General features: G+C 41.1%; 1 protein-coding gene across 1 annotated transcript in view; it reads left to right on the top strand.

Moving 5' to 3' along the window:
* Nucleotides 1-25,137, top strand: part of heg1 (heart development protein with EGF-like domains 1) — a 65,858-nt gene that overhangs the window by 30,338 nt on the left and 10,383 nt on the right. The window contains exons 5-10 of the mRNA XM_059966366.1: nt 2,396-2,454; nt 2,556-2,713; nt 8,312-8,446; nt 19,404-19,446; nt 19,544-19,581; nt 24,726-24,813. Coding sequence (XP_059822349.1) covers nt 2,396-2,454; nt 2,556-2,713; nt 8,312-8,446; nt 19,404-19,446; nt 19,544-19,581; nt 24,726-24,813 — 521 coding nt within the window. The remainder of the gene's footprint in view (nt 1-2,395; nt 2,455-2,555; nt 2,714-8,311; nt 8,447-19,403; nt 19,447-19,543; nt 19,582-24,725; nt 24,814-25,137) is intronic.

The raw sequence follows: 25,137 nt of genomic DNA on the forward strand, positions 1-25,137 counted from the left end.
GTACTTACTTTAGAAATTACTTAGGGTTACCCATTGTCTTTATTTTTCTAAGCTCCATGTACCTATCCAGGAGACTCTTAAAAGACCCTATCGTATCTGTCTCCACCACCATCGCTGACAGCCCATCCCATGCACTCACCACTCTCTGTGTAAAAAACATACCCCTGACATCTCCTCTGTACTGACTTCCAAGCACCTTAAAACTGTGCCCTCTCGTGTTAGCCATTTCAGCCCTGGGAAAAAGCCTCTGACTATCCACACCATCAATTTCTCTCATCATCTTGTACACCTCTATCAGGTCACCTCTCATCCTTCATTGCTCCAGGGAGAAAAGGCCAAATTCACTCAATCCATTCTCGTAAGGTATGCTCCCCAATCTAGGCAACATCCTTGTATGTCTCCTCTGCATCCTTCCACATCCTTTCTGTAGTGAGGCGACCAGAAATGAGCACAGTACTCCAAGTGGGGCCTGACTAGGATCCTACACAGCTGTAACATTACCTCTCAGCTCTTGAACTCAGTCCCACGCTTGTTGAAGGCCAATGCTCCGTATGCCTTCTTAACCACAGAGTCAACCTGCTCAGCAGCTTTGAGTGTCCTATGGATACGGTCCCCAAGATCCCTCTGATCCTCCACATTGCTAAGAGTCTTACCATTAATTTACAGTCGGCCCTCCTTATACGCGGGTTCCACATGTGTGGATTCAACCAACCGCGGATCAGGAAAACCCGGAAGTTCTCTCTCCAGCACTCGTTGTTTGAGCATGTACAGACTATTTTTTCTTGTCATTATTCCCTAAACAATACAGTATAACAACTATTTACATAGCATTTACATTGTATTAGGTATAATAAGTAATCTAGAAAGTACAGGCAGTTCCCGGGTTATGAACGAGTTCCATTCCTGAGTCCGTCTTTAAGTTGGATTTGAAGTCGGAACAGGTACATCCGGTATTATTTAGCGTCAGTTAGTCAAATGTTTTTCTTAGTATATAGTACATATTTTACCTTTCTATGAATATAAAACACTTAAGAAACATATGTATTTCAATCATTAAACCACTGTGTTGCTTTGTAATAATTGTAGCTTTCATTGGGGCAGAGCCTTGCACATACTCCAGTAAGATTGTTCTGATCATTGACCGACTGTAGCCTAACGCTTCTCCAATGACCAATGGTGTTTCACCTCTTTCCAATCGCTTTATTACTTCCACCTTATTTTCAATTGCAATCGTGATTATTTTCGTGAACAGTAACACCACGGATTCAGAGCTACGCTAGGTCCCAATGCCCACAGCTCTGAACATGTTAAATAAAATCCGGGGTTCTGCTGGGTCCTAAAGGCCACCGCACTGATTCAGGTTAAATAAGGGACTTGAGCGTCCGCAATTTTTGGTATCTGTGGGTGCCTCGGAACCAATCCCCTGCGGATAAGGAGGGCCGACTGTATATGCATTCTGCCAGCATATTTGACCTACCAAAATGGACCAACTCACACCTATCTGGGCTGAACTCCATCTTCCACTTCTGAGCTCAATTTTGCGTCCTATCGATGTCCCCCTCTAATCTCTGACAGCCCTCCACACTATCCACAACACCTCCAACCTTTGTGTCGTCAGCAAGTTTACTAACCCATCCCTCCATTTCCTCATCCAGGTCATTTATAAAAATCAGATAGAGAGGGAGTCCCAGAACAGATTTTCATTTTAAAAAAAAAGTTAACTTATTGAGATGCAGCACAGAATAGGCCCTTCTGTCCCTTTGAGCCTGACCGTCCAGCAATCCGCGATTTAATCCCAGCTTAATCACGAGATGTTTATGATGTCCAATTATCCTACCAACTGGTATGTCTTTGAACTGCGGGAGGAAACCCAAGCGATATGTGAAGAATGTAAAAACTCCTTGCAGGCAGCAGCAAGGCTTGTGCTAACTGTGATGCTGCTGTAACAGCCCAGTGCAGTGACTTGAATACAGGAATTGTGCCTCCTTTTGAAGTTCCTGGATTGTTTGACTGACATGTAGCCTTTGTGAGGATCTCATTTTCAGTGCGGTGACAGGAGTTGAAAAATTGATTAATGTTCTAGACGTCCATGCGGTTTTTCTGCATTGTCAATCGTAATGGGATAACTTTTATGAGCAGAAGTGGAAAAAGAGATGTTTTAAAGAGATTAAAATGAGCTCAGCATCAACTCAATATGAACTTGGATCCAAGGATAATATTTCCTTGTATTGGTGCCAACGTCTGTATTCTATTTGGATTTTGGACCCAAATGAAATTCAGCTCTAGATGAGATGGTCTGATTGGGTTTGGTTTTGAGAATCTGTGAGATTTTTAAGAATATTCGTAGAATAAGTATTGCCTCTAGATATTAAACAAATTATTTTCTTCTCCGCAGCTTAATGCTTCTCTGTTTTCCCTGAATGGTTACTACACATCTGTTATTGCAGATTTAAGGTAAAGAACTTAAAGTACCGGATTACTGAGACACAGTATTATTTTAATGATTTATTTCTGAAGTCGACAACAGTTCTAATGATCTATCACATTATTTACAGTGAGACTAATGACAGTGTATCTGTCTTGAACATGTTTGTCCACTCATCAAATGTGACTCTCCAGGAAGCGCGGAGCAGTGTGCAGAATTACATTAGCAGTTGCCAATCTAACACGGGAAGCTGCCAGATTGTGCTAAGTCAACGACTATTTTACAAAGGTAAAAGTACTTTTCACAGAGCAACAAAATAATTTTCAGTGCTGGCAATGTCATTCTGCATGCAAACAATAACTTCATAAATTAAGTATTGATCATAACCAGTAGAAGCCATCTGTTGTTGAATACAGAGAAATTTTTATTGATTTTCATTTTTATTGATAGCAATTACAGGCAATGGATCATAAAAACATGAGAAAATAACAGTTCCTTTGTCTTGTTTAGAATCTTCTGAGGAAAAATGGTGTTATGAAAGTATTGTATGAGTTTTTGTGCTCTGGGATTAATACTTCTGTACTTTTGCTTCACATCTGTCTTAGAATATAGTTTAACTCCTGGTTTAGAATCATATCATTTTGGCTGCAGAACACTTACTTATGTTTCTCATAACGGCAAGAATCAGAACTCAGAACTCAAAATCAAATTTAGTGTCACTGGCATACTGTACATCATTAAATTTTAAGTTATGCGGCAGCAGTACATTGCAATACAGAATTTTTTAAACTATACATTACATTAATAGATACACTAAAACTATAAATTAAATTAAACAAGTAGTGCATAAAAGAGGGAAAAAATAGTGAGTTTCATGCGCATAGATTCATTGTCAATTCATAAATTTTATGTCGGAGGAAAAGAAGCTGTTCCTGAATCATTGAAGGAAAAAAGTGAGCTATTGTTACGGATTCATTGTCCATTCAGGAATCTTATGCAAGAGGGGAAGATGCTGTTGCTGAAATATTGACCGTGTGCCTTCAGACTCCTGTACCTCCTCCATGGGTCCTTAATGATGGGTGCCCCCCACCTTGAGGTGTCACTTTTCATGGGTGTCTTCGATGCTAAAGAGGCTAGTGCCCATGATGGAGCTGGCTGTTTACAACTTTCTGCAGTCCTGTGCGGTGGTCCCTCCATAGCAGGCAGCGATGTAACCAGTTTGAATGCTGTCCTCAGTACAGCTGTAGAAATTTGAGAGAGCCTTTAGTGATATTGCAAGTTTTCTCAATCTCATAATGAAATATAGCCACTGTCATTCCTCCTCTGTAATTGCATCAATATGTTCGGCACAGGAGAGATCTTCAGAGATGTTGACACCCAGGAACTTGAAACTGCTCACCTTTTCCATTGCTGATCCCTCAATGAGAACTGGTGTGTGTTCCATTGACTTCCCCTTCCTGAATTCCATTCGGTCTGAGTGACATTGAGTGCAAGGTTGTTGCTGCTAAGCACTCAGCTAGCTGTTGTATCTCATTCCTGTAAGGCTTCTCAAATTCAGCCAACAGCAGTTGTGTCACCAGCAAGTTTATAGATGACATTTGAGCTGTGCCTAGCCACACAGTCATAGATGTAGAAGAAGTATAGCAGTGGGCTGAGCACACTTCTTTGAGGTGAGCCAGTCTTAATTGTCAGCAAGCAGGAGATGTTATTTGCAAACCGTACAGACTATAGTCTCCTGGTGGGGAAGAGAAGGCCGAGGATCTAGTTGCAGAGGGTGGCACAGAGGCCCAGGTTTTGCAGTGTGTTGAGCATCCTTTCAGGCAGTTATTACTTAATTGTTCATCTCAGAGTCGAATATTATTGACTAATGCTAAATAAAACTTAGTTGGAATTAGCTAAGTTCGTTTTGTGCTAAATTTCCAGCTTCTGTTTAGATTCAAACAAAGATTTAGTATGAAAAGTTGGTGTGGGGATCAACTCCACTTAGTTTTCATACTGGACAATTTGGAACACTTCTACACCTCTCAGATCCAAGTTGGGAAAACTTTTCTATACATCAGAAGGAGAAGAAAGTTCAATATACTATAATCTTTTGGCTAATGTTGGTATTTGCATCACCAAGAAATAGTGCCATGAATTAGAATGTCTGTTCATTATGAATGTAGGTTATCATGGTCTTTCCATGTTCTTGGCAAATTTTTGTACAGATATCACTTGCCATTGCTTTCTTCTGGGCAGTGTCTTTACAAGGTGACCTCAGCTATTATCAATACTCTTCAGAGATTGTCTGCTTGGCATCAGTGGTTGTTTAACCAGGACTTGTGATATGCACCATCTGCTCATATGACCCTCCACCATCTGTTGCCATAGCTTCCCCTCACCTTGATTCAAGGGACAAACAGATGCTACTCCTTGCTTAAGGGTGGCCTGCAGGCTAGTGGAGAGAAGGAGTACCTTATATTCCTGTGATAGAGGCGTGTCTCCACCCTATCACTCTTAGAACAAGTCTTTCAATTCAATATCAGTTATGGATACAGTGGTGCTGGGAAGTTTGTGAACCTTGTAGAATTTTCTCTATTTCTGCATAAATATTAACTAAAATGTGATCAGATATTCATGGAAGTCCTAAAACTAGATAAAGAGAACCCAATTAAATAAATCACACACAAACATTATGCCTGTCTGTTTATTTATTGAGAAAGTTATCCAATATTACATGTATTTATTGGATAAAGTATGTGAACCTCTGGGGTAATGCCTTCTGCAAAAGCTATTTTGTAGGAGGCAGATGTTCCTATCAAAGAGATGAGATTGGAACTGTGGATTGTAGATGTGCTCTGCCCTATAAAAAAGACACACAAAGTCAGGTTACTGACAGAGCCTGCTCTTCTCAAGAAAGATCTGTTTTTGTGCACCATGTCTCGATCAAAACAATTTTCATATGTCCTTAGAAAAATTATAGAGATGCATGAAGCTGGAAAAGGTTACAAGAGCATTCTTAAAGAACTGAATGTTCATCAGTCCACAGTAAGAGAAATTGTCTACAAATGGAGGAAACTCAGTACTGTTGCTATTCTCTCTAGGAGTGGGCATCCTGCAAAGATCACATCAAGAGCACAATATGCAATGTTGAAGGAGGTGAAAAAGAACCCAAGGGTAACAGCAAAAGACCTGCAGAAATCTCAATAACTTGCTAAAGTCGCTGTTCATGTGTCCACTATAAGAAAATACTGAACAAGAATGGTGTTCATGGAAATACACTACAGAGGAAACCATTGCTCTCCAAAAAAGGCATTGCTGCACGTCTCAAGTTTTCAAAAGACCACATAGATGTTCTACAACACTTCTGGGACAATGTTCCATGGACAGATGAGGCAGAAATGCACATTGCTATGTTTGGAGGAAAAAGGGCAGTGCACACCAACACCAAAACCTCATCCCAACTGTGAAGCATGGTGGAAGGAGCATCATGGTTTGCTGCCTCAGGGCCTGGAGAGCTTGCAATCATTGAGGGAACAATGAATTCAGAATTGTATCAAGACATTTTACAGAAGAATGTCAGGGTAGCAAACCATCATCTGAAGCTTTAGAGAAGTTAGATAATACAACGAGATAATGATCCAAAAGACAACAGAATAGTTAAAAAGAAAAAAAGTTTGTGTTTTGGAGTCAAAGTCCTGACTTTAATTCTATAGAAATGTTGTACAAGGACCTGAAGCAAACAGTTCATGCAAGGAAGCCCACCAACATCCCAGAGTTGAAGCAGTTTTGTAAGGAGGAATGGCCTAAAATTCCTAAAACCCAGTATGCTGGATTGATCAACAGTTACTAGAAACTTTTGCTTGAAGTTATTGCCATACATGGGAGTCACAACAGTTCTGAAAACAAAGGTTCATATCCTTTTTCCAACAAATACATCTAATATTGGATCATTTTTCTCAATAAATAAATGAACAAGTATAACGTTTTTGTGTTATTTATTTAATTGGGTTCTCTTTGTCTGGTTTCAGGACTTGTGTGAAGATCTGACCACATTTTAGTCATATGCAGAAAGTTCTGCATAGTTCCCAAACTCTCTAGCACCACTAAGTGTTAGCGGATCTGGCCTCACTAGTATCAACCCATTCAGTGAAAAGGTCAATTCTACATCAATGTGATTCATGCACAAGCACTCCCAAGTCCCTCTGCACAGCAGCATGCTGCAATCTTTTACCATTTAAGTAATAATCTGGTCTTCCTTTTTTCTTCTAAAGTGGATGACCTTGCGTTTACCAGCATTGTACTCCATATAACCATATAACAATCACAGCACAGAAACAGGCCATCTCAGCCCATAACCCTCCACTCCTTTCCTGTCCATATACCTATCCAATTTTACCTTAAATGACACAACTGAACTGGCCTCTACTACGTCTACACAGAATGAGCTTATGCCACACATATGCCAAACCTTTGCCTACTCACTTGACCTATCTATATCTCTCTGCACAATTTTCTTTTCCACTCAATTTAGTGTCATCAGTAAACTTAGATAGACTACACTTGAACCCCTCTTCCAGATCGTCAGTTTGTATCCTGAACAGTTGCGGGCCCAGCACCGACCCGCGCGGCACCTTGCTCACCACTGATTGCCAACCAGAGAAACACCCATCTATCCCAACTCTCTGCGTTCTATTAGTTAATCAATTCTCTATCCATGCTAATACATCACCCCCAACCCTATGCATCATTATGTTATGGATAAGTCTTTTATGTGCAACCTTACCCAACAGCTTCTGGAAATCCAAGTAAATAATGTCCATCTGTTCCCCTCTATCCACTGTGCTTGTTATATCCTCAAAGAACACCAGTAAGTTTGTCAAACAGGACCTGCCTTTGTTGAATCCTTGCTGCGTCTGCCTGATCGATCCATTTCATTTCAGATGCCTCGCTGTTTCTTCTTTAATGACAGCTTCAAGCATTTTCCCAACTACAGATGTTAAACCTAACTGGCCTATAGTTACCTGCTTTTTTGCCTACATCCTTTTTTGAACAGTGACGTGACATTCGCCTTATTCCAATCCACTGGGACCTGCCCAGAGTCCTGAGATTTATGGTAAATTATCACCAAAGCCTCAGCTATAACCTCTGCTGTTTCTTTCAGTAACCTGGGATACATTCCATCAGGACCAGGAAACTTGACTATCTTTAGGCCCACAAGTTTGCTCATGTTGGGAAGACCAACACAAAATAGTCATTCAAAGCCTCGGCCATTTCCTCAATACGCAATATCAATCCCCACTTCTTGGCTTCCAAAGGACCTACATTCACTTTGGCCACCCTTTTCCACTTTTTAAAATTAGTATCCATTTTTATATTTTGTGCTAGCTTATTTTCATAATCTATCTTCCCTTTCTTTATTGCTTGCTTTGTGGTGCTTTGTTGCTTTTTAAAGTTTTTTCAGTCTTCCAGTTTCCCACTATTCTTGGTGCTTTCATCATAGAACTCTATGATTCTTGAAAATGTGAAATTTAGTGCACTTGCATAATATCTTAAAATATTTGTTGTTTTAAGTTTAGGTGCCAATGCCCTGTAATTTTTAGGGCAACTGTGTTTGCATGCTTTGTGTTTTTTTCCCGTTTCTCTGCGTATCAAGGGTTGGTCATTCTACTTTCTTAACTGACTTGACTAATAAATGTACTTTGTATCTGTGAATCTTTATTTCTCCACTTAGTGAAAGTTTGAATACTTGATACTAATTATGGATCAGTGAAGCCACCATAATATTGGCTGATGTTGTGGTCCTGAAATGAGCAAAGGCAATTCATTTGACTAGTATAGTTTGCTGAACTGGAGAAGGATTTTATCAATACTTTGTTAAGTAAATATTTTTCTTTTTATGCACAGCTGAAACGTTATGCAGCTTTACTATGCCAAAATGTGACAATGCAACTGCAGAATGTAATGCTGATAGCGGGACTGCAGAATGTCTGTGTAAGGACGGTTATTTCAAGTATAATGATATGGATCATTCATGTCGAGGTGAGTCATCAATACCAATGAATCATCCATACAGTTAATACTGTACTCTTTTTACCAGAATGACAATTTGTTTGGTCTTCTGTTTGGTTAGAAGATAAGTGCCAGAGTTTCCTGGACTGAGGTTAGAATTGCTGCTGTCACCTAGTTTCTGAGTGGCATTACTGCTGGTTCTGCCACACAACTTTACATCTGGAGGTCCTGTATAAAAGGAGGCAAGCACTGTCCAGAATTGAGCTGGTGATTTGACTTATTCCTTGAGGCTAGTGTCCAACACCAACTCTGTCAACCAACAGAGCAATTGGTTTGCCACTGTGTTAGTGTTGTATATGAGGTAGTGATGAGAAATTAAAAAATAAAGTACAGACCTAAAGATGTTAGAAGTAAAGGGAGTGTTCTCCTGGGGAAGGAGGGTTCATTCCAAGGCAGCTGATTCAAAAGTGAAAAGGCTTCAAGGCAGATTTCCTTCCACAAAAATAGTGAAGAGTCAGAGAGGGCTCTCAACACAAAGACAAAGAAAGAGAAAGAAGCATGAAGCAGGCAGCTCCTTGGGTCTCTTGACAAAGATCATGGTGGATCCAGTTCCTGGTTTAAATACCACTTTTCTAGTCTCTCCCAAATCCCTTGAACCAAGTGTTGTTGAAATATCTTTCAGCCTCTGATTTGTATAGAAATCAATTCTCGGAGGTTGAGAATTCCAGCTTCCTGAATTATGAAGTGATAACCTAAGTTCAGAATAAGGGTTATTCTCCACTCTGAACGTCCATCCTGTCAGTCTCCCTCAGAATCTTATATATTTCAATAAGGTCACTTCTCATTTTCCTTGATCCAATGAATACAGGTTCAACCTGCTTAAGCTTTCTTCCTATGTCAACCCTTCATCTCAGTCATCATTCTTATGAACTTTTCTTACATTGACTCCCTATATAAACTCATCTTCCTTTTAATTTGGGTGGGCAAAACTGTATGTGGTATTCCAGGTGCAGTCTCTCCAGAGTCCTGTTCATCTCCATTAGAACTTCTCAGCATTCATACCCTATGTCCTTATAGCACTGTGAAAAAGTCTTAGGTGCCCTAAGTATATACAGTGCCTATAAAAAGTATTCATCCCCCTTGGAAGTTTTCATGTTTTATTGTTTTACAACATTGAATTTTTGTGGATTTTATTTGGCTTTTTTTGACACAGGTCAACAGAGAAAGATTCTTTCATGTCAAGTAAAAACAGATCTCTACAAAGTGATTGAAATTAATTACAAATGTAAAACACAAAATAATTGATTGCATAAGTATTCATTTCCTTTAACATGACACACCAGATCATCACTGGTGCAGCCAATTGGTTTTAGAGGTCACATTATTAGTTAAGTGGTGATCACCTGTGTACAGTCAAGGTGTTTCAATTAATTGTAGTAAAGATGCACCTGTGTCTGGAAGGTCCAGCTGCTGGTGAGTCAGTATCCTGGGAAAAACTGCACTATTAAGGTAAAAGAACACTCCAAACAACTCCATGAAAAGGTTATTGAAAGTCAGGAGACGGATACAAGAAAATTTCCGAGTTACTGAATATCCCTTGGAGTCTAGTTGAGTCAATCATCAAGAAATGGAAGGAATATGGCTCAGCTGTAAATCGGACTAGAGCAAAGTACCCTCAAAGATTGAGTGACTATACAAGAAGGGGACTAGTGAGGGAGGCCACTAAGAGAACTGTGGCAACTCTGGAGGAGTTGCAGGCCTCCGTGGCTGAGATGGGAGAGGCTGCACATATGACTGTCGCCCCAATACTTCACCAGTCGCAGCTTTACAGGAGAGTAGCAAAGAGAAATCCACTGTTGGAAAAAAATCTTACATTAAATCTCAGCTGGAGTTTGCCAGAAGGCATGTGGGAGACTCTGAAGTCAGCTGGAAGAAGGACGTATGGTCTGATGAAACCAAAATTGAGCTTTTTGGTCATCAGACTAAACACTCTGTTTGGCAAAAGCCAAACACGGCATGTCATCAAAAACACACCGTCCCTACTGTAAAGCACGGTGGTGGTTGCATCACACTGTGGGGATGCTTCACTGCAGCAGGCCCTGGAGGGCTTGTGAAGGTAGAATGCAGCAAAATACAGGGAGATCCTGCAGGTAAACCTGATGCAATCTGGAGGAGAACTGTGATTTGGGAGAAAATTTGTTTTCCAGCAAGACAATGAGTCTAAGCATAAAGCCAAAACTATACAGGAATGGCATAAAAACAACAAAGTTAACGTCCTGGAATGGCCAAGTCAGAGTCCAGACCTCAATCCAATTGAGAATTGGTGGCTAGACATTAAAAGGGCTAACAACACACGCAAAATGCAGGTGGAACACAGCAGGCCAGGCAGCATCTATGGGGAGAAGCACTGTCGACGTTTCAGGCCGAGACCCTTCATCAGGAGTAACTGAAGGGCAAGATATCTTAAGATACTTTAAAAGGGCTGTTCACTCGTGGTCCCCATGCTGTCTGACAGAGCTGAGCAGTTTCATAAAGCAGAATGGGGAAAAATGGGAGTATCCAGATGTGCAACGCTAATAGAGACCTATCCACACAGACTCAAGGCTGTAATTGCTACCAAAGGTGCATCTACTAAATACTGATTTGAAGGGGGTGAATACTTATGTAATCAATTATTTTGTGTTTTATGTTTGTCATTAATTTAGATCACTTTGTGAAGACACACACAAAATGCAGGCCAGCCAGCATCTATGGTAAAAAGCACAGTCAGATGTTTCAGCCTAAAATGTCAACTGCTGCCTGGCCTACTGAGTTACTCCATCATTTTGTGTGTGATGCTCGGATTTCCAACATCTGCAGATTTTGTCTTGTTGTGATTTTACCTTTTAGAGATCTGTTAGAGAACAATGAAAATGGACAAGGGAGAGCCAGTGGATGTAGTGTACCTGGACTTACAGAAAGCCTTTGATAAGGTCCCACATCGGAGATTAGTGGGCAAAATTAGGGCACATGGTATTGGGGGCAGAGTACTGACATGGATTGAAAATTGGCTGGCTGACAGGAAACAAAGAGTAGTGATTAATGGGTCCCTTTTGGAATGGCAAGCTGTGTTCAGTGGGGTACCGCAAGGTTCGGTGCTGGGACCGCAGCTGTTTACAATATATGTTAATGATTTAGATGAAGGGATTAAAAGTAACATTAGCAAATTTGCTGATGACACAAAGCTGGGTGGCAGTGTGAAACATCAGGAAGATGTTATGAGAATGCAGGGTGACTTGGATAGGTTGGGTGAGTGGGCAAATGTATAGCAGATGCAGCTTAATGTGGATAAATGTGAGGTTATCCACTTTGGTGGCAAGAACAGGAAGGCAGACTACTATCTAAGTGGAGTCAAGTTAGGAAAAGGGGAAGTACAACGAGATCTAGGTGTTCTTGTACATCAGTCAATGAAAGCAAGCATGCAGGTACAGCAGGCAGTGAAGAAAGCTAATGGCATGCTGGCTTTTATAACAAGAGGAATCAAGTATAGGAGTAAAGAGGTCCTTCTGCAGCTGTACAGGGCCCTGGTGAGACCCCACCTGGAGTATTGTGTGCAGTTTTGGTCTCCACATTTGAGGAAGGACATTCTTGCTATTGAGGGAGTGCAGCGCAAGTTCACAAGGTTAATTCTCGGAATGTCAGGACTGTCATACGTTGAAAGATTGGAGCGACTGGACTTGTATACACTGGAATTTAGAAGGATGAGAGGGGATCTGATTGAGACATATAAGATTATTAAGGGATTGGACACGCTGGAGGCAGGAAGCATGTTCCCGCTGATGGGTGAGTCCAGAACTAGAGGCCACAGTTTAAGAATAAGGAGGCCATTTAGAACTGAGATACGGAAAAACTTTTTCACCCAGAGAGCGGTGGATATGTGGAATGCTCTGGCCCAGCAGACAGTGGAGGCCAAGTCTCTGGATGCATTCAAGAGAGAGTTAGATAGAGCTCTTATAGATAGCAGGATCAAGGGATATGGGGAGAGGGCAGGAATGGGGTACTGATTGTGTATGATCAGCCATGATCACAGTGAATGGTGGTGCTGGCTAGAAGGGCCGAATGGCCTACTCCTGCACCTATTGTCTATTGTTTTCACTTTGACATGAAGGAGTCTTTTTCTGTGGGTCAGTTTAAAAAAAAAGCCACATTAAAAGCACTATGATTCAATGCTGTAAAACAATAAAACACGAAAACTTCCAAAGGGGGAGAATACTTCTTACAGGCACTATCTGTGCCTAAGACTTTTGGACAGTACTGTACATTTCATCACCTCTCTAATGACTTGCTATATACCAGCCTTCAGAATTCCATGCACTAGACACAACCAAGAATCTTTGTGCTGCAGTATTGTTCAGTCTGAGTCTATTTCAGTAATTTGCTCTTTCACTCTTCCCTTCGATGCGGAAAGCCTCTCACTTTCCCCACATTATACTCGCAAGCCCGTCAACATGATGGATCAAAAGTCAGTCAGTACTTAAAGGAGAAAACCAGAGCAGCAGGGCACCTAGACCATCACCGGGAGAAATTAAATATCCAGCACCCAAAGTCAAATATGAGCCCAGGTCACTGGAACTGGAAACACCAGCCCAACTTGCTGCTTTGCTTTGGTACTCTAGCTGTTACTGAGCCAGGTATTGAGAGAAAAAGTGCTGGCAGCTGACTGCAGATCAGGTGGTGTCCATGAAGAGAGTAAGAGGACAGACAGATATGGAGGATCAAAATCACAGGCAGCTGGATGCTCAGGAGTTTTCTTGCTGATGATTGCAAGTACTCTGCAAGGCAGTTACTCAATGAGTGAATGATTGCAATGCCGGACCACACGGGTTGAATTGGCAGGTGTCGGCACTGGAGGCAAGGGCCAGTTCGACTTGCTGCTTTGTGACATTTGCACCACTCTTCACGGCGTGGAGGCCGAGGCTGTGGGCCTCCTCTGGGTTTTGTGTCTGAGGACTCACGTTCGTTCTGAATTCTTTTTGCCTACTTTTATTGTTTACACGATTTCTATTTTTATCTCGCTCTGATAGATATTTTAAAATGGGTTCTATTGGGGTTCTTTGTTTTGTAACTGCCTGTAAAGAAACCAGTCTCAAAGTTCGGCGAAGTATACTTTCTTTGATAGTAAATATACTTTAAACTTTGAACAACCTGAATTTGTGCCCAGTGTAGAGAAGGCCAAACCCTGAACACTAAATACAAAACACTGGATTGGGAAAAGTGCAAATGAATAAGCAGCTTCAGCACTTTCCTTTTGATTTCAGGTTTCATTTACAGCTCTGGCTTGTATTTCTTTCACATTTTTAACATGTCCCTGTTCTTCATCTGTTTTCCTAACTATTCTCATTAATTTATTCATCAGTCAATTCCATAAATATCAAAATCACATTGGCAATCTTAGCGTCACTCTATCAGAGAGATTTCTTCTGTCCTATGCACTCATATAACCATATAGCAATTACAGCATGGAAACAGGCCATTTCGGCACTTCTAGTCTGTGCCGAATGCTTACTCTCACCTAGTCCCACTGGTCAGCACTCAGCCCATAACCCTCCATTCCTTTCCTGTCCATATACCTATCCAATTTTACATTAAATGACAATAACGAACCCGCCTCTACCACTTTTGCTGGAAGCTCATTCCACACAGCTACCTCTCTCTGAATAAAGAAGCTCCCCCTCATGTTACCCTTAAACTTTTGCCCCCTAACTCTCAACTCATGTCCTCTTGTTTGAATCTACCCTACTCTCAATGGAAAAAGCCTATCCACGTCAACTCTATCCCCCCTCATAATTTTAAATACCTCTATCAAGTCCCCCCTCAACCTTCTATGCTTCAAAGAATAAAGACCTAACTTGTTCAACCTTTCCTGTAACTTAGGTGCTGAAACCCAAGTAACATTCTAGTAAATCTTCTCTGTACTCTCTCTATTATGTTGACATCTTTCCTATAATTTGGTGACTAGAACTGTACACAATACTCCAAATTCGGCCTTACCAATACCCTGTACAATTTTAACATTACTTCCCAACTCCTATACTCAATGCTCTGATTTATAAAGGCCAACATACCGAAAGCTTTCTTCACCACCCTATCCACATGACATTCCACCTTTAGGGAACTATGCACCATTATTCCTAGATCACTCTATTCTACTGTATTCTACAATGCCCTACCATTTACCATGTATGTCCTATTTGGATTATTCCTACCAAAATGTAGCACCTCACACTTATCAGCATTAAACTCCATCTGCCATCTTTCAGCCCACTCTTCTAACTGGCCTAAATCTCTCTGCAAGCTTTGAAAACCTACTTCATTTTCCACAACACCACCTAGCTTAGTATCATCTGCATACTTACTAATCCAATTTACCACCCCATCATCCAGATTATTAATGTATATGACAAACAACATTGGACCCAGTACAGATGCCTGAGACACACCACTAGTCACTGGCCTCCAACCTGACAAACACTTATCCACCACTACTCTCTGGCATCTCCCATCCAGCCACTGTTGAATCTATTTTACTACTTCAATATTAATACCTAACGATTGAACCTTCCTAACTAAACTTCCGTGCGGAACCTTGTCAGAGGCCTTACTGAAGTCCATTTAGACAACATCCACTGCTTTACCCTCATCAACTTTCCTAGTAACCTCTTCAAAAAATTCAATAAGATTTGTCAAACATGACCTTCCATGCACAAATCCATGTTGACTGTTCCTAATCAGACTCTGTCTATCCAGCTAATTATATATACTATCTCTAAGAATACTTTCCATTAATTTACCCACCACTGACGTCAAACTGACAGGCCTATAATTGCTAGCTTTACTCTTGGAACCCTTTTTAAACAATGGAACCACATGAGCAATACGCTAATCCTCCAGCACCATCCCTGTTTCTAATGACGTTTGAAATATGTCTGTCAGAGCCCCTGCTATTTCTACACTAACTTCCCTTCAAGGTCCTAGGGAATATCCTGTCAGGACCCAGAGATCTATCCACTTTTATATTCCTTAAAAGCGCCAGTACTTCCTCCTCTTTAATCATCATAATTTCCATAACTTCCGTACTTGTTTCCCTTACCTTACACAATTCAATATCCTTCTCCTTAGTGAATCCTGAAGAAAAGAAATTGTTCAAAATCTCCCCCATCTCTTTTGGCTCCACACATAGCTGTCCACTCTGATTCTCCAAGGGACCAATTTTATCCCTCACTATCCTTTTGCTATTAATATAACTGTAGAACCCCTTTGGATTTATTTTCACCTTACTTGCCAAAGCAACCTCATATCTTCTTTTAGCTTTTCTAATTTCTTTCTTAAGATTCTTCTTACATTCTTTATATTCCTTGAGCACCTCATTTACTCCATGCTGCCTATATCTCTCTTTTTCCTAACCAAGTTTCCAATATCCCTTGAAAACCATGGCTCTCTCAAACTTTTAACCTTTCCTTTCAATGAAACGGGAGCATAAAGATTCTGTACCCTCAAAATTTCACCTTTAAATGACTGCCATTTCTCTATTACATCCTTCCCATAAAATAAATTGTTCCAATCCACTCCTTCCAAATCCTTTCGCATCTCCTCAAAGTTAGCCTTACTCCAATCAAAAATCTCAACCCTGGGTCCAGTCCTATCCTTCTCCATAATTATATTGAAACTAATGGCATTGTGATCACTGAACCCGAAGTGCTCCCCAACACATACCTTCGTCACCTGACCGATCTCATTCCCTAACAGGAGATCCAACACAGCCCCTTCTCTAGTCGGCACCTGTATGTATTGCTGCAAAAAACTATCCTGCACACATTTTACAAACTCCAAACCATCCATCCCTTTTACAGTATGGGCTTCCCAGTCTATGTGTGGAAAATTAAAATCTCCCACAATCACAACCTTGTGCTTACTACAAATATCTGCTATCTCCTTACAAGTTTGCTCCTCCAATTCTTGCTCCCCATTAGGTGGTCTATAATACATCCCTATAAGTGGTACTACACCTTTCCCATTCCTCAATTCCACCCAAATAGACTCCCTAGATGAGCCCTCTAATCTATCCTGCCAGAGCACCGCTGTAATATTTTCTCTGACAAGCAACACAACACCTTCCCCTCTTGTCCCTCCGATTCTATCACACCTGAAGCAACGAAATCCAGGAATATTTAGTTGCCAATCACACCCCTCCCTCAACCATGTTTCACTAATAGCTACATCATCATATTTCCAGGTATTTATCCATGCTCTAAGCTCATCCACCTTTCTTACAATGCTCCTAGCATTAAAGTAAATGCATTTAAGAAATTCTCCACCTCTTCCTCTCTGTTCATCTCTAACAGTACAAAGAACCTTACTGTCTTCTTTTTCTTCCTTCTCCCATACATCTGTTCCTGCGCTCTGGTTCCCCTCCCCCCTCGTATCTAGTTTAAATCCACTGGAGCCTCTCAAACCTACCTGCAAAAATATTTATCCCCCTCCAGTTTAGATGTAAACCGTCCCGCCGAAACAGGTCCCACCTCTCCTGGAAAACTGCCCAATTTTCTATAAATCTGAAGCCCTCCCTCCTGCACCATGTCTTCAGCCACATGTTGATCTGCACTATCTTACTATTTCTAAACACACCTGCACCTGGCACTGGTAGTAGTCCTGAGATTGCTATCCTGGAGGTCATGTCTTTAACTTGGCACCTAGCTCCCTAAACTCACCTTCCAGGACCTCCTCACTCTTCCTACCCACGTCATTGGTCCCTACATGGACCATGACATCCAGCTGCTCACCCTCCCTCTTGAGAATACTGAGAACTCGATCCAAGATATCGCGGACCCTGGCACCAGGGAGGCTACAGACCATCTGGGATTCTCAATCACCACCCCCACGCTCTCAACAACTTGTGTACTCCCTTTCCTAGTTATAATGATGCTTCTCCAAATTGAAGGATAACTATTTCTCTTTCCATAGATACTTTATGACCTGCTAACTTTTCAGTTTTTATTTTAAACACAAAAGGTCTACTGGAAATCTAAAGCAACACACACAAAATGCTGGAGGAACTCAACAGGTCAGGCAACATCGTTGGAAATGGATAAACAGTTGACGTCAATAGTTGACAGAAGATGTTCCCCTTTCCTTCTCCATCCTGATGAAGGGCCTGGGCTTGAAACGTCAACAATTTATTCATTTTCATAGATCCTGCCTGACCTGCTGAATTCCTCCAGCATTTTGTGTTCAATTGCTTACGTTTTTATTTCATGTTTCCAGCATCCAAGATATTTCATTTTCATTTATTGACAATTGTTTCTGTATACCACTCTGACAACACTCAAAGGGCGGATTGCCTGATTTGCTGACTGCAGGAGACATGTACCTATTTTCTATTTGTATTGTATTTTATGTTGCATGTTTATTATGGTAATTAGTCACATGGGTGGGGGCTGGTAAAGTGAAGAGTTAAATTATTGGATTCAGAATTGGCTTGCCTGCAAAAGGCAGAGGGTTGTGGTGGAGGGAGTACATTCAGATTGGAGGGTTGTGACTAGTGGTGTCTCACAAGGATCTGTTCTGGGACCTCTACTTATTGTGCTTTTTATTAACGACCTGGATGAGGGGGTAGAAGGGTGGGTTGGCAAGTTTGCAGATGACACAAAGGTTGGTGGTGTTGTAGATAGTGTATTGTCGAAGATTGCAGAGAGACATTGATAGGATGCAAAAGTGGGCTGAGAAGTGGCAGATGGAGTTCAACCCGGAGAAGTGTGAGGTGGTACACTCTGGAAGGACAAACTCCAAGGCAGAGTACAAAGTAAATGGCAGGATACTCGGTAGTGTGGAGGAGCAGAGGGATCTGGGGGTACATGTCCACAAATCCCTGAAAGTTGCCACACAGGTAGATAGTGTAATTAAGAAAGCTTATGGGGTGTTAGCTTTCTTAAGTCGAGGGACAGAGTTTAAGAGACACGATGTAGTGATGCAGCTGTATAAAACTCTAGTTAGGCCACACTTGGAGTAATGTGTCCAGTTCTGGTCACCTCACTATAGAAAGGATGCGGAAGCATTGGAAAGGGTACAGAGGAGATTTACCAGGATGCTGCCTGGTTTAGAGAGTATGGATTATGATCAGAGATTAAGGGAGCTAGGGCTTTACTCTTTGGAGAGAAGGAGGATGAGAGGAGACATGATAGAGGTGTACAAGATATTAATAGACAGAGTGGACAGCCAGCACCTCTTCCCCAGGACACCACTGCTCAGTACAAGAGGACATGGCTTTAAGGTAAGGGGAGGGAAGTTCAAGGGGGATATTAGAGGAAGGTTTTTCACTCAGAGAGTGGTTGGTGCGTGGAATGCACTGCCTGAGTCAGTGGTGGAGGTAGATACACTAGTGAAGTTTAAGAGTCTACTAGACAGGTATATGGAGGAATTTAAGTTGGGGGGTTATATGGGAGGCAGGGTTTGAGGGTCAGCACAACATTGTGGGCTGAAGGGCCTGTAATGTGCTGTACTATTCTATTCTATTCTATTATATTATGTATTCTTGCTTTGTCTGATGAAAGGTCTCAGCCCAAAACGTCAACTTCTTACTCTTCTCCATAGATGCTGCCTGACCTGCAGAGTTCCTTCAGTATTTTGTGTGTGTTGCTTTGGATCTCCAGCATCTGCAGATTTTCTTGTGTTTATACTTTGTCTTTAGTTTAGTTAGAGCCAGTTGGAGTTAGAGGCAGCTGGTACCTTTTTGTTGACCGCTTGATTACGTTTAGTGTTTCAAGATTGTTTGTTTTACTAGTTGTTTAATAAAGGATCAAATATATTTCTTTGACTTTGAACCTTATTATTATTATTGGATCAGAAGGTGCTTCATACAGGAAAACTCCTCGTGTTTTGTCTCTAACAGCGGTGTTGCTTTGTTTGAGTAATTAACAACATGGTAATTTCTTGTGTTTTCTTCTTATTTCAGCATGTGATGATGGTTATAAACTAGTGAATGGAACCTGCACCCCGTAAGTAGATTACAGAAATTGCCCTGATCACAAGATTAAGATCTGTTGTTTTGTGCTAAAATATATTGATTTCTATTCTCTTTGTTGAATTTAATAGTTGTCTGTTTGGATTTGGTGGATTCAACTGCAAAAATCGTAAGTTGATGGTTTTCTTTTGATTTTTTTTCTAATGTGAATTCAAATGGACCAACTTTCAAGGGCTCGTCATCTCTTGTTCTCGATCTTCATTGCTTTTAATTATTATTATTTCTTTCTATTTGAACTTGACAACAAGTTTCACAACAGATGCCAGTGATATTAAACCTGAATCTGATAAGAAATCTTTTAGGGTGACTACTGGAGAATGAATGCTTTTCATGATTGGGACAGAAACCGGTGTTGTAGATTTAGTGATGGAAGTTGCCAGTGCTACCATGTGTATAAACTGTATTATTTTTGGTAGAAGGTTTTCAGCATTTCCTCTAAGAATGTCATCACTGTCTGTCAGTTTCTCTGTCTCTACTACATCTGGTCTCAAGATGAGGCTTCCCGTTCTGGGCTTTCTGAAATGTCCAAACTCCAAAAACTAAATGAAAGAAAAACATGGGAGCTGGAAGTCTGTGTCTACTTAGTTTCTTTAGTGAGGCACACACAAATGGCGGAATAGTGTAACTACGTATGCCATTCACATACTTCTTACATATAACCCGTAATAAATTATGTACACAAATAAGAATGCTTAATCAAACAATATATTAAAATATTACTGAAATATTAAATATACTACACTCTCACTGTTTAGCTATAAGTTCCAACTCAATACAGAGTATATCACAACTCAAATGTAATGTATTGCTCTGCAGTCAACATATATATGTATATGCAGGCAGGGACAGCATACACTGAGCAACTGTGCACAGGAACATCTGCGCTGAGTGTGTATTGGAAACTTCCAAGTCCAAATAAGAAACACCCGAGAAGAAAGTGGAGAATGACAGAGCTAAGATCCTGTGGGACTTCCCAATACAGACATGCTAATATTGGACAAGGAACTGAAGAAAGCAATAGTAATAGAAGTTGCAATCCCAAATGACAGTAACATCAGGAAGAAGGAATATGAGAAGTTGGAGGAATACCAGGGTTTGAAAGAGCAGATAGAAAGCAATTGGAAGGTTAAAGACAGAGTTAATCCCAGTGGTGACAGGAGCACTTGTAACTGTGACACCTGGACTGGGAGAGTGGTTCCAACAAATCCCGATTCAACATCTGAGATCTCGGTCCAGAAGAGCGCACTACTAGGAACAGTAAGGGTACTGTGCCAAGCCCTCAAGCTCCCAGGCCTCTGGCAGGGGACTCGAGATTGAGGGAAAAATACACACGCCACTCACAAGAGGTGAAAATTTTTTTTTAAATGCATAGTTAATTTTAAATGTTCCATTTAATTGCTAAAGATTGCCTAAAGATTTAATTGCTACAGAGGATTTCTTGCTCTTGTGCGATAATGTGTTTTCTGACAAGGGAGGAACATTCTGAGATTACATCAGATGCAATCTCCATTGTATAGTAGAGTGATTCAATTCTGTCCTTAATCTTTCCAACACCCACTTTTGATCACCTCTGTAGTCCCTTACCAGGACTGCTTGTTTGAGGAGCCCTCAGTTTATCTCAGCTGTTTGTCCTGCATACTTCTTTTGAAGTGGGTTTGAGGAGATCTAAGTGTGAGCACAAGGGGAAGATTCAGTAACAGCATAGCTGGCGAGTTGTGGGTTGTGTTGTATTGCGAAATGCAAGGAGAAAATTGGTGAGCTTCAGATTTAGTGTCAGGATAGTGTGTTCTGCTGACCCTACTTGCAGTGTGTTCTTTAGACTCTGTACAAACCTTTCCACCTAACTCGAGGAAATCTGCAGATGCTGGAAATTCAAACAATACACACAAAATGCTGGTGGAACACAGCAGGCCAGGCAGCACCTATGGGAGAAGCACCGTCGACGTTTCGGGCCGAGACCCTTCGTCAGGACCTAACTGTTGGTAGTTGGGTGGTTTGGTGCAGGCGTAATATGTCTTACTCTATTCATTTTCAGGAATGACTGAAAATGTCCAGCAACAAACTGTGGTCCGTTGTCACTGACTGAGTGTTCTGGAACACCAGTCCTTGTGAAAAGACTTCTCAGCACGTCAACAGTGTAGTGGAGGCCATTGGGAACTCTTCTGGCCACTTCGTAACTGCAGTCACCATATCATCCTTCACCATTTCTGCCAGATGCAATGGGATGCCGGCACCAGTCACATTGTTCCCTCCTCTTTGGCTTTCTGCAGACACCACTCTGTCCATGACTCCTGGCTCTGCTCAACCCACTCCTCCTATTCTTTTCAATCCCTCCGCATTCCCCTCCCCACACAACAGTAGGTGCTGAGGGAGACAATGTGAGGCAGAAGCTCACATGCATTTCCTTTAACCTCATCTATTGTTTTCGACTACACGATGAGACCACGTGTAGACTAGGCAGTTGCTCTGCAGAACATCCATGCTCTGTCAACAACAGCTCTCTTGAACATCCAGATGTATGTCATTTCAATTCCCTTTCCCAGTTCTATATTGACCTTTTGCCCCCTACCTTTTCCACTGCCAGAATGAAGCTAGAAAAACAGCATATCATATTACACTTTATTCATTTCACAACCAAGTGGTGTGAACATTGAATCTTCCTATTTTCCATGCCCTTGCTGTTGGTGCCCTTTTCCTGTTCCCATAAGTACAATGGAGAAACAAGCACTTTGGCCCACCTCACATTATTCCCCACTTCACTCGATTCCACAAATCAGCTGCCAGCTTTTGTCTCACTCCTCTTTCTCAGCTTGTTACATTGGCTCTCTCCCCCTACACTTTTAGTTCTGAACCCAACCCAAAATGGTATCTGTCCCTTTGCCTCTACAGACGCTGCTTGACCTGCTGAGTTCCCCCAGTAGTTTATTTTTAACTAGAAAAGGTTTTCAGACTTTTGACCACAAGAGGGAGCCAAATTCATAGTTTCGATGTGAAAATGTAACATTGAAAATGAAGTTAACTGAGGTCGTCAAAGGTTTTGGCATTGTTTCTACATACTGTCTTTACATATGCAAAGCGTTCATTAAAACATGTTTTGATGTGACTTTTAGATGTATTAATTAACCATAAATTTATTCACAATTGTTACAATCACCTTGCTTTATTTCAACAGTTGAGCATGGTTTTCTGATTTTGAGGTTCATAGAACATATACAGCATAGAACAGTACAGTGCAGGACAGGTTCTGCAGAGAACATGTTAGTGGGACTACAACCAGAGATTAGAGGTTATTGATTAATGGTGAAAGGTGAAATGTTTAAGGAGAACATGAGGGGAAACTTCTTCACTCAGACGGTTGTGAGAGTGTGGAATGAGTTGCCAACACAAGTGCATGCAAGCTCGATTTCAACATTTAAGAGAAGTTTGGGTAGGTACATGGATGGTAGGGGTATGGAGGGCTATGGCCCCGGTGCAGATCAATGCACTATAGGCAGGTTAAATGGCTGGGCAAGGATTAGATGGACCAAAGGGCCTGTTTTAATGCTTTACTTTTCTATGACTCTGTGCCACCAGGATGCCAATCAAATTGAACCTTTCTGCCTGCATATCAATCGATTCCCTGCTTATCTATGGGGCTATCTAAGTGCTTTGAAATGTATCTGTTTCTACCACCTCATTTGACAGTGAGTTCCAGCCACCTGCATCGCTCTGTATAATAAAACATGTTTCACAAACCCAACTTAACTGGCTGTGTGATACAATGCCCTACATGCTTTGGAAAAATCATGGAGCTGTCTGCAGCACTGTTCCCTCCGAGCTACGCTGATGCACGGCCACACGGTAACTGAAATGCTCCCGCGTACGTAGCCTTTGTTGCCGCACAGCTAGAATTGGACACAGCTAGAAAAGGTTGACAAGACATGTTGCCCTGGACTTCAATTAAAAATAAATCAATAGTAGGAACCAACCAATTGGACAAGACCGAGGTGGTTTACAAAATACAATGCGGAGCAAATATTATGTTGGCCAGACCAAAAGAAAACTATCCACCAAGATCCATGAACTTCAATCGGCTGTAAAGCACGTGACCAACTCTTCCAAGTCTTCTTCCAGGAAGATCGAGAGGGTCTCAAACTCGACTGGGCAACGGTGAAAGTCATGGGGCAAGCGAACACACGACGTGCAAGAGAATTCCTGGAAGTACGGTTTTCCATGAACAATTCTGTAAACAAACATGTATTCTTCAATCCCTTTTATGTGTCAATGCAGCCAAAATCCCTGACCACAGTGCACAATGTTCGCTACACAACCAACCAGCAATGGAATTTGCTCCCTTTATCACAATTAGGTTCATGACAACCAGTCAGCTGATTGATAAATGTATAAAGTTCAGTGGACACACCACAATTAACAGCACAGTGATGAGGTTTCCTCATATAGTGACAAAATGTTTGCAAGTAGATTGTCACGATCGGAGAACAACTCAACCTAATGAAAAGTCTGTGATTTTTCAGTTTTCATTCTACCTTTTATAGTATGCATATCACAATATAAATTATTTAAGGTGTATATTGTATTTCATTATTCCCTTCAATTAATAAATAAAATCAGAAGTATATGATTTTCAAATTTTCATTCTGAATATTTCTAGTATGAATATTCCAAGAAAAACATTTTAAGGTGCCACGCAGTTTTCAGGCCGTGTAAAAATCTGCTGCTCAGAGCAATGGTTGGTCCACGCAGCTGTAAAAAGAATTATTAGAGGGAACTCGCAGCCTTTTCCATACTCCAAGGAAGTAATAATATGTGCTTCTGCTGGCTGCCTGTCATGAAGAGTGTACCTTTAAGAGCCGATAATGTTCTTTAATTGATGTACAGAAACATATGTCCAGCTGCAGTAAAATCAACGTGACCTCATCTGGAACGACGCAGGTCCAATTTTAACGTAGAATTCTGCGTGCAAACCACCATAAAATTGTTTCTAACACATTTTCAGACAATTTCATGGTTTTGTTTCGCAGGTAATCCAAAGATCTGTCAGCAATATCAGCAACATATGTTTAAGTCATCAACAAAAAAGGGTGAAAGTTAATTCCTAGACAAAACAGATGATTAAACACAACAGCAAACTGCAGAGGTTTCTGTGTTTGACATGGGTGCTCTTGGGACTGTTGTGTGCCAGCAAAATAAAATTGCTGATTTCTCTAGTTTTCTTTATTTTAAACAAACATCTTTTCTTTCCCTTATTTTCAGCTTACAAACTCATCACTGTGGTGATTGCTGCAGCCGGGGGAGGATTGCTGCTGATCTTGGGCATCGCATTAACTATCACATGTTGCAGGTGTGTATGAAGTCTCGAGCTATGCTCCATTGGACCATTTCCATTAAAACCTGTGTCATAAATGGAAAACGATCTGGCAAATGTTTACTTGGATTAATGGTGTTTGGAGAAGAACAATGTTTATGTGCTTACATAGGAAAATCCTTTTAAGTTGCAGCAATGAACATAGTCATTTTATAATGTAAATAGCATTTTTTATATTTTCATTGTCTTGATGAGTGAGAAGCTTTTCCTTGTGGTGTTACAGTACTGTGCAAAAGCCATAGGCACATATATATTACTAGGGTGCCTGAGATTTTTACACCATACCATATTTATCACTGT

Source organism: Hypanus sabinus, chromosome 4 (assembly GCF_030144855.1).
Source record: "Hypanus sabinus isolate sHypSab1 chromosome 4, sHypSab1.hap1, whole genome shotgun sequence".
NCBI classification, from domain to species: domain Eukaryota; kingdom Metazoa; phylum Chordata; class Chondrichthyes; order Myliobatiformes; family Dasyatidae; genus Hypanus; species Hypanus sabinus.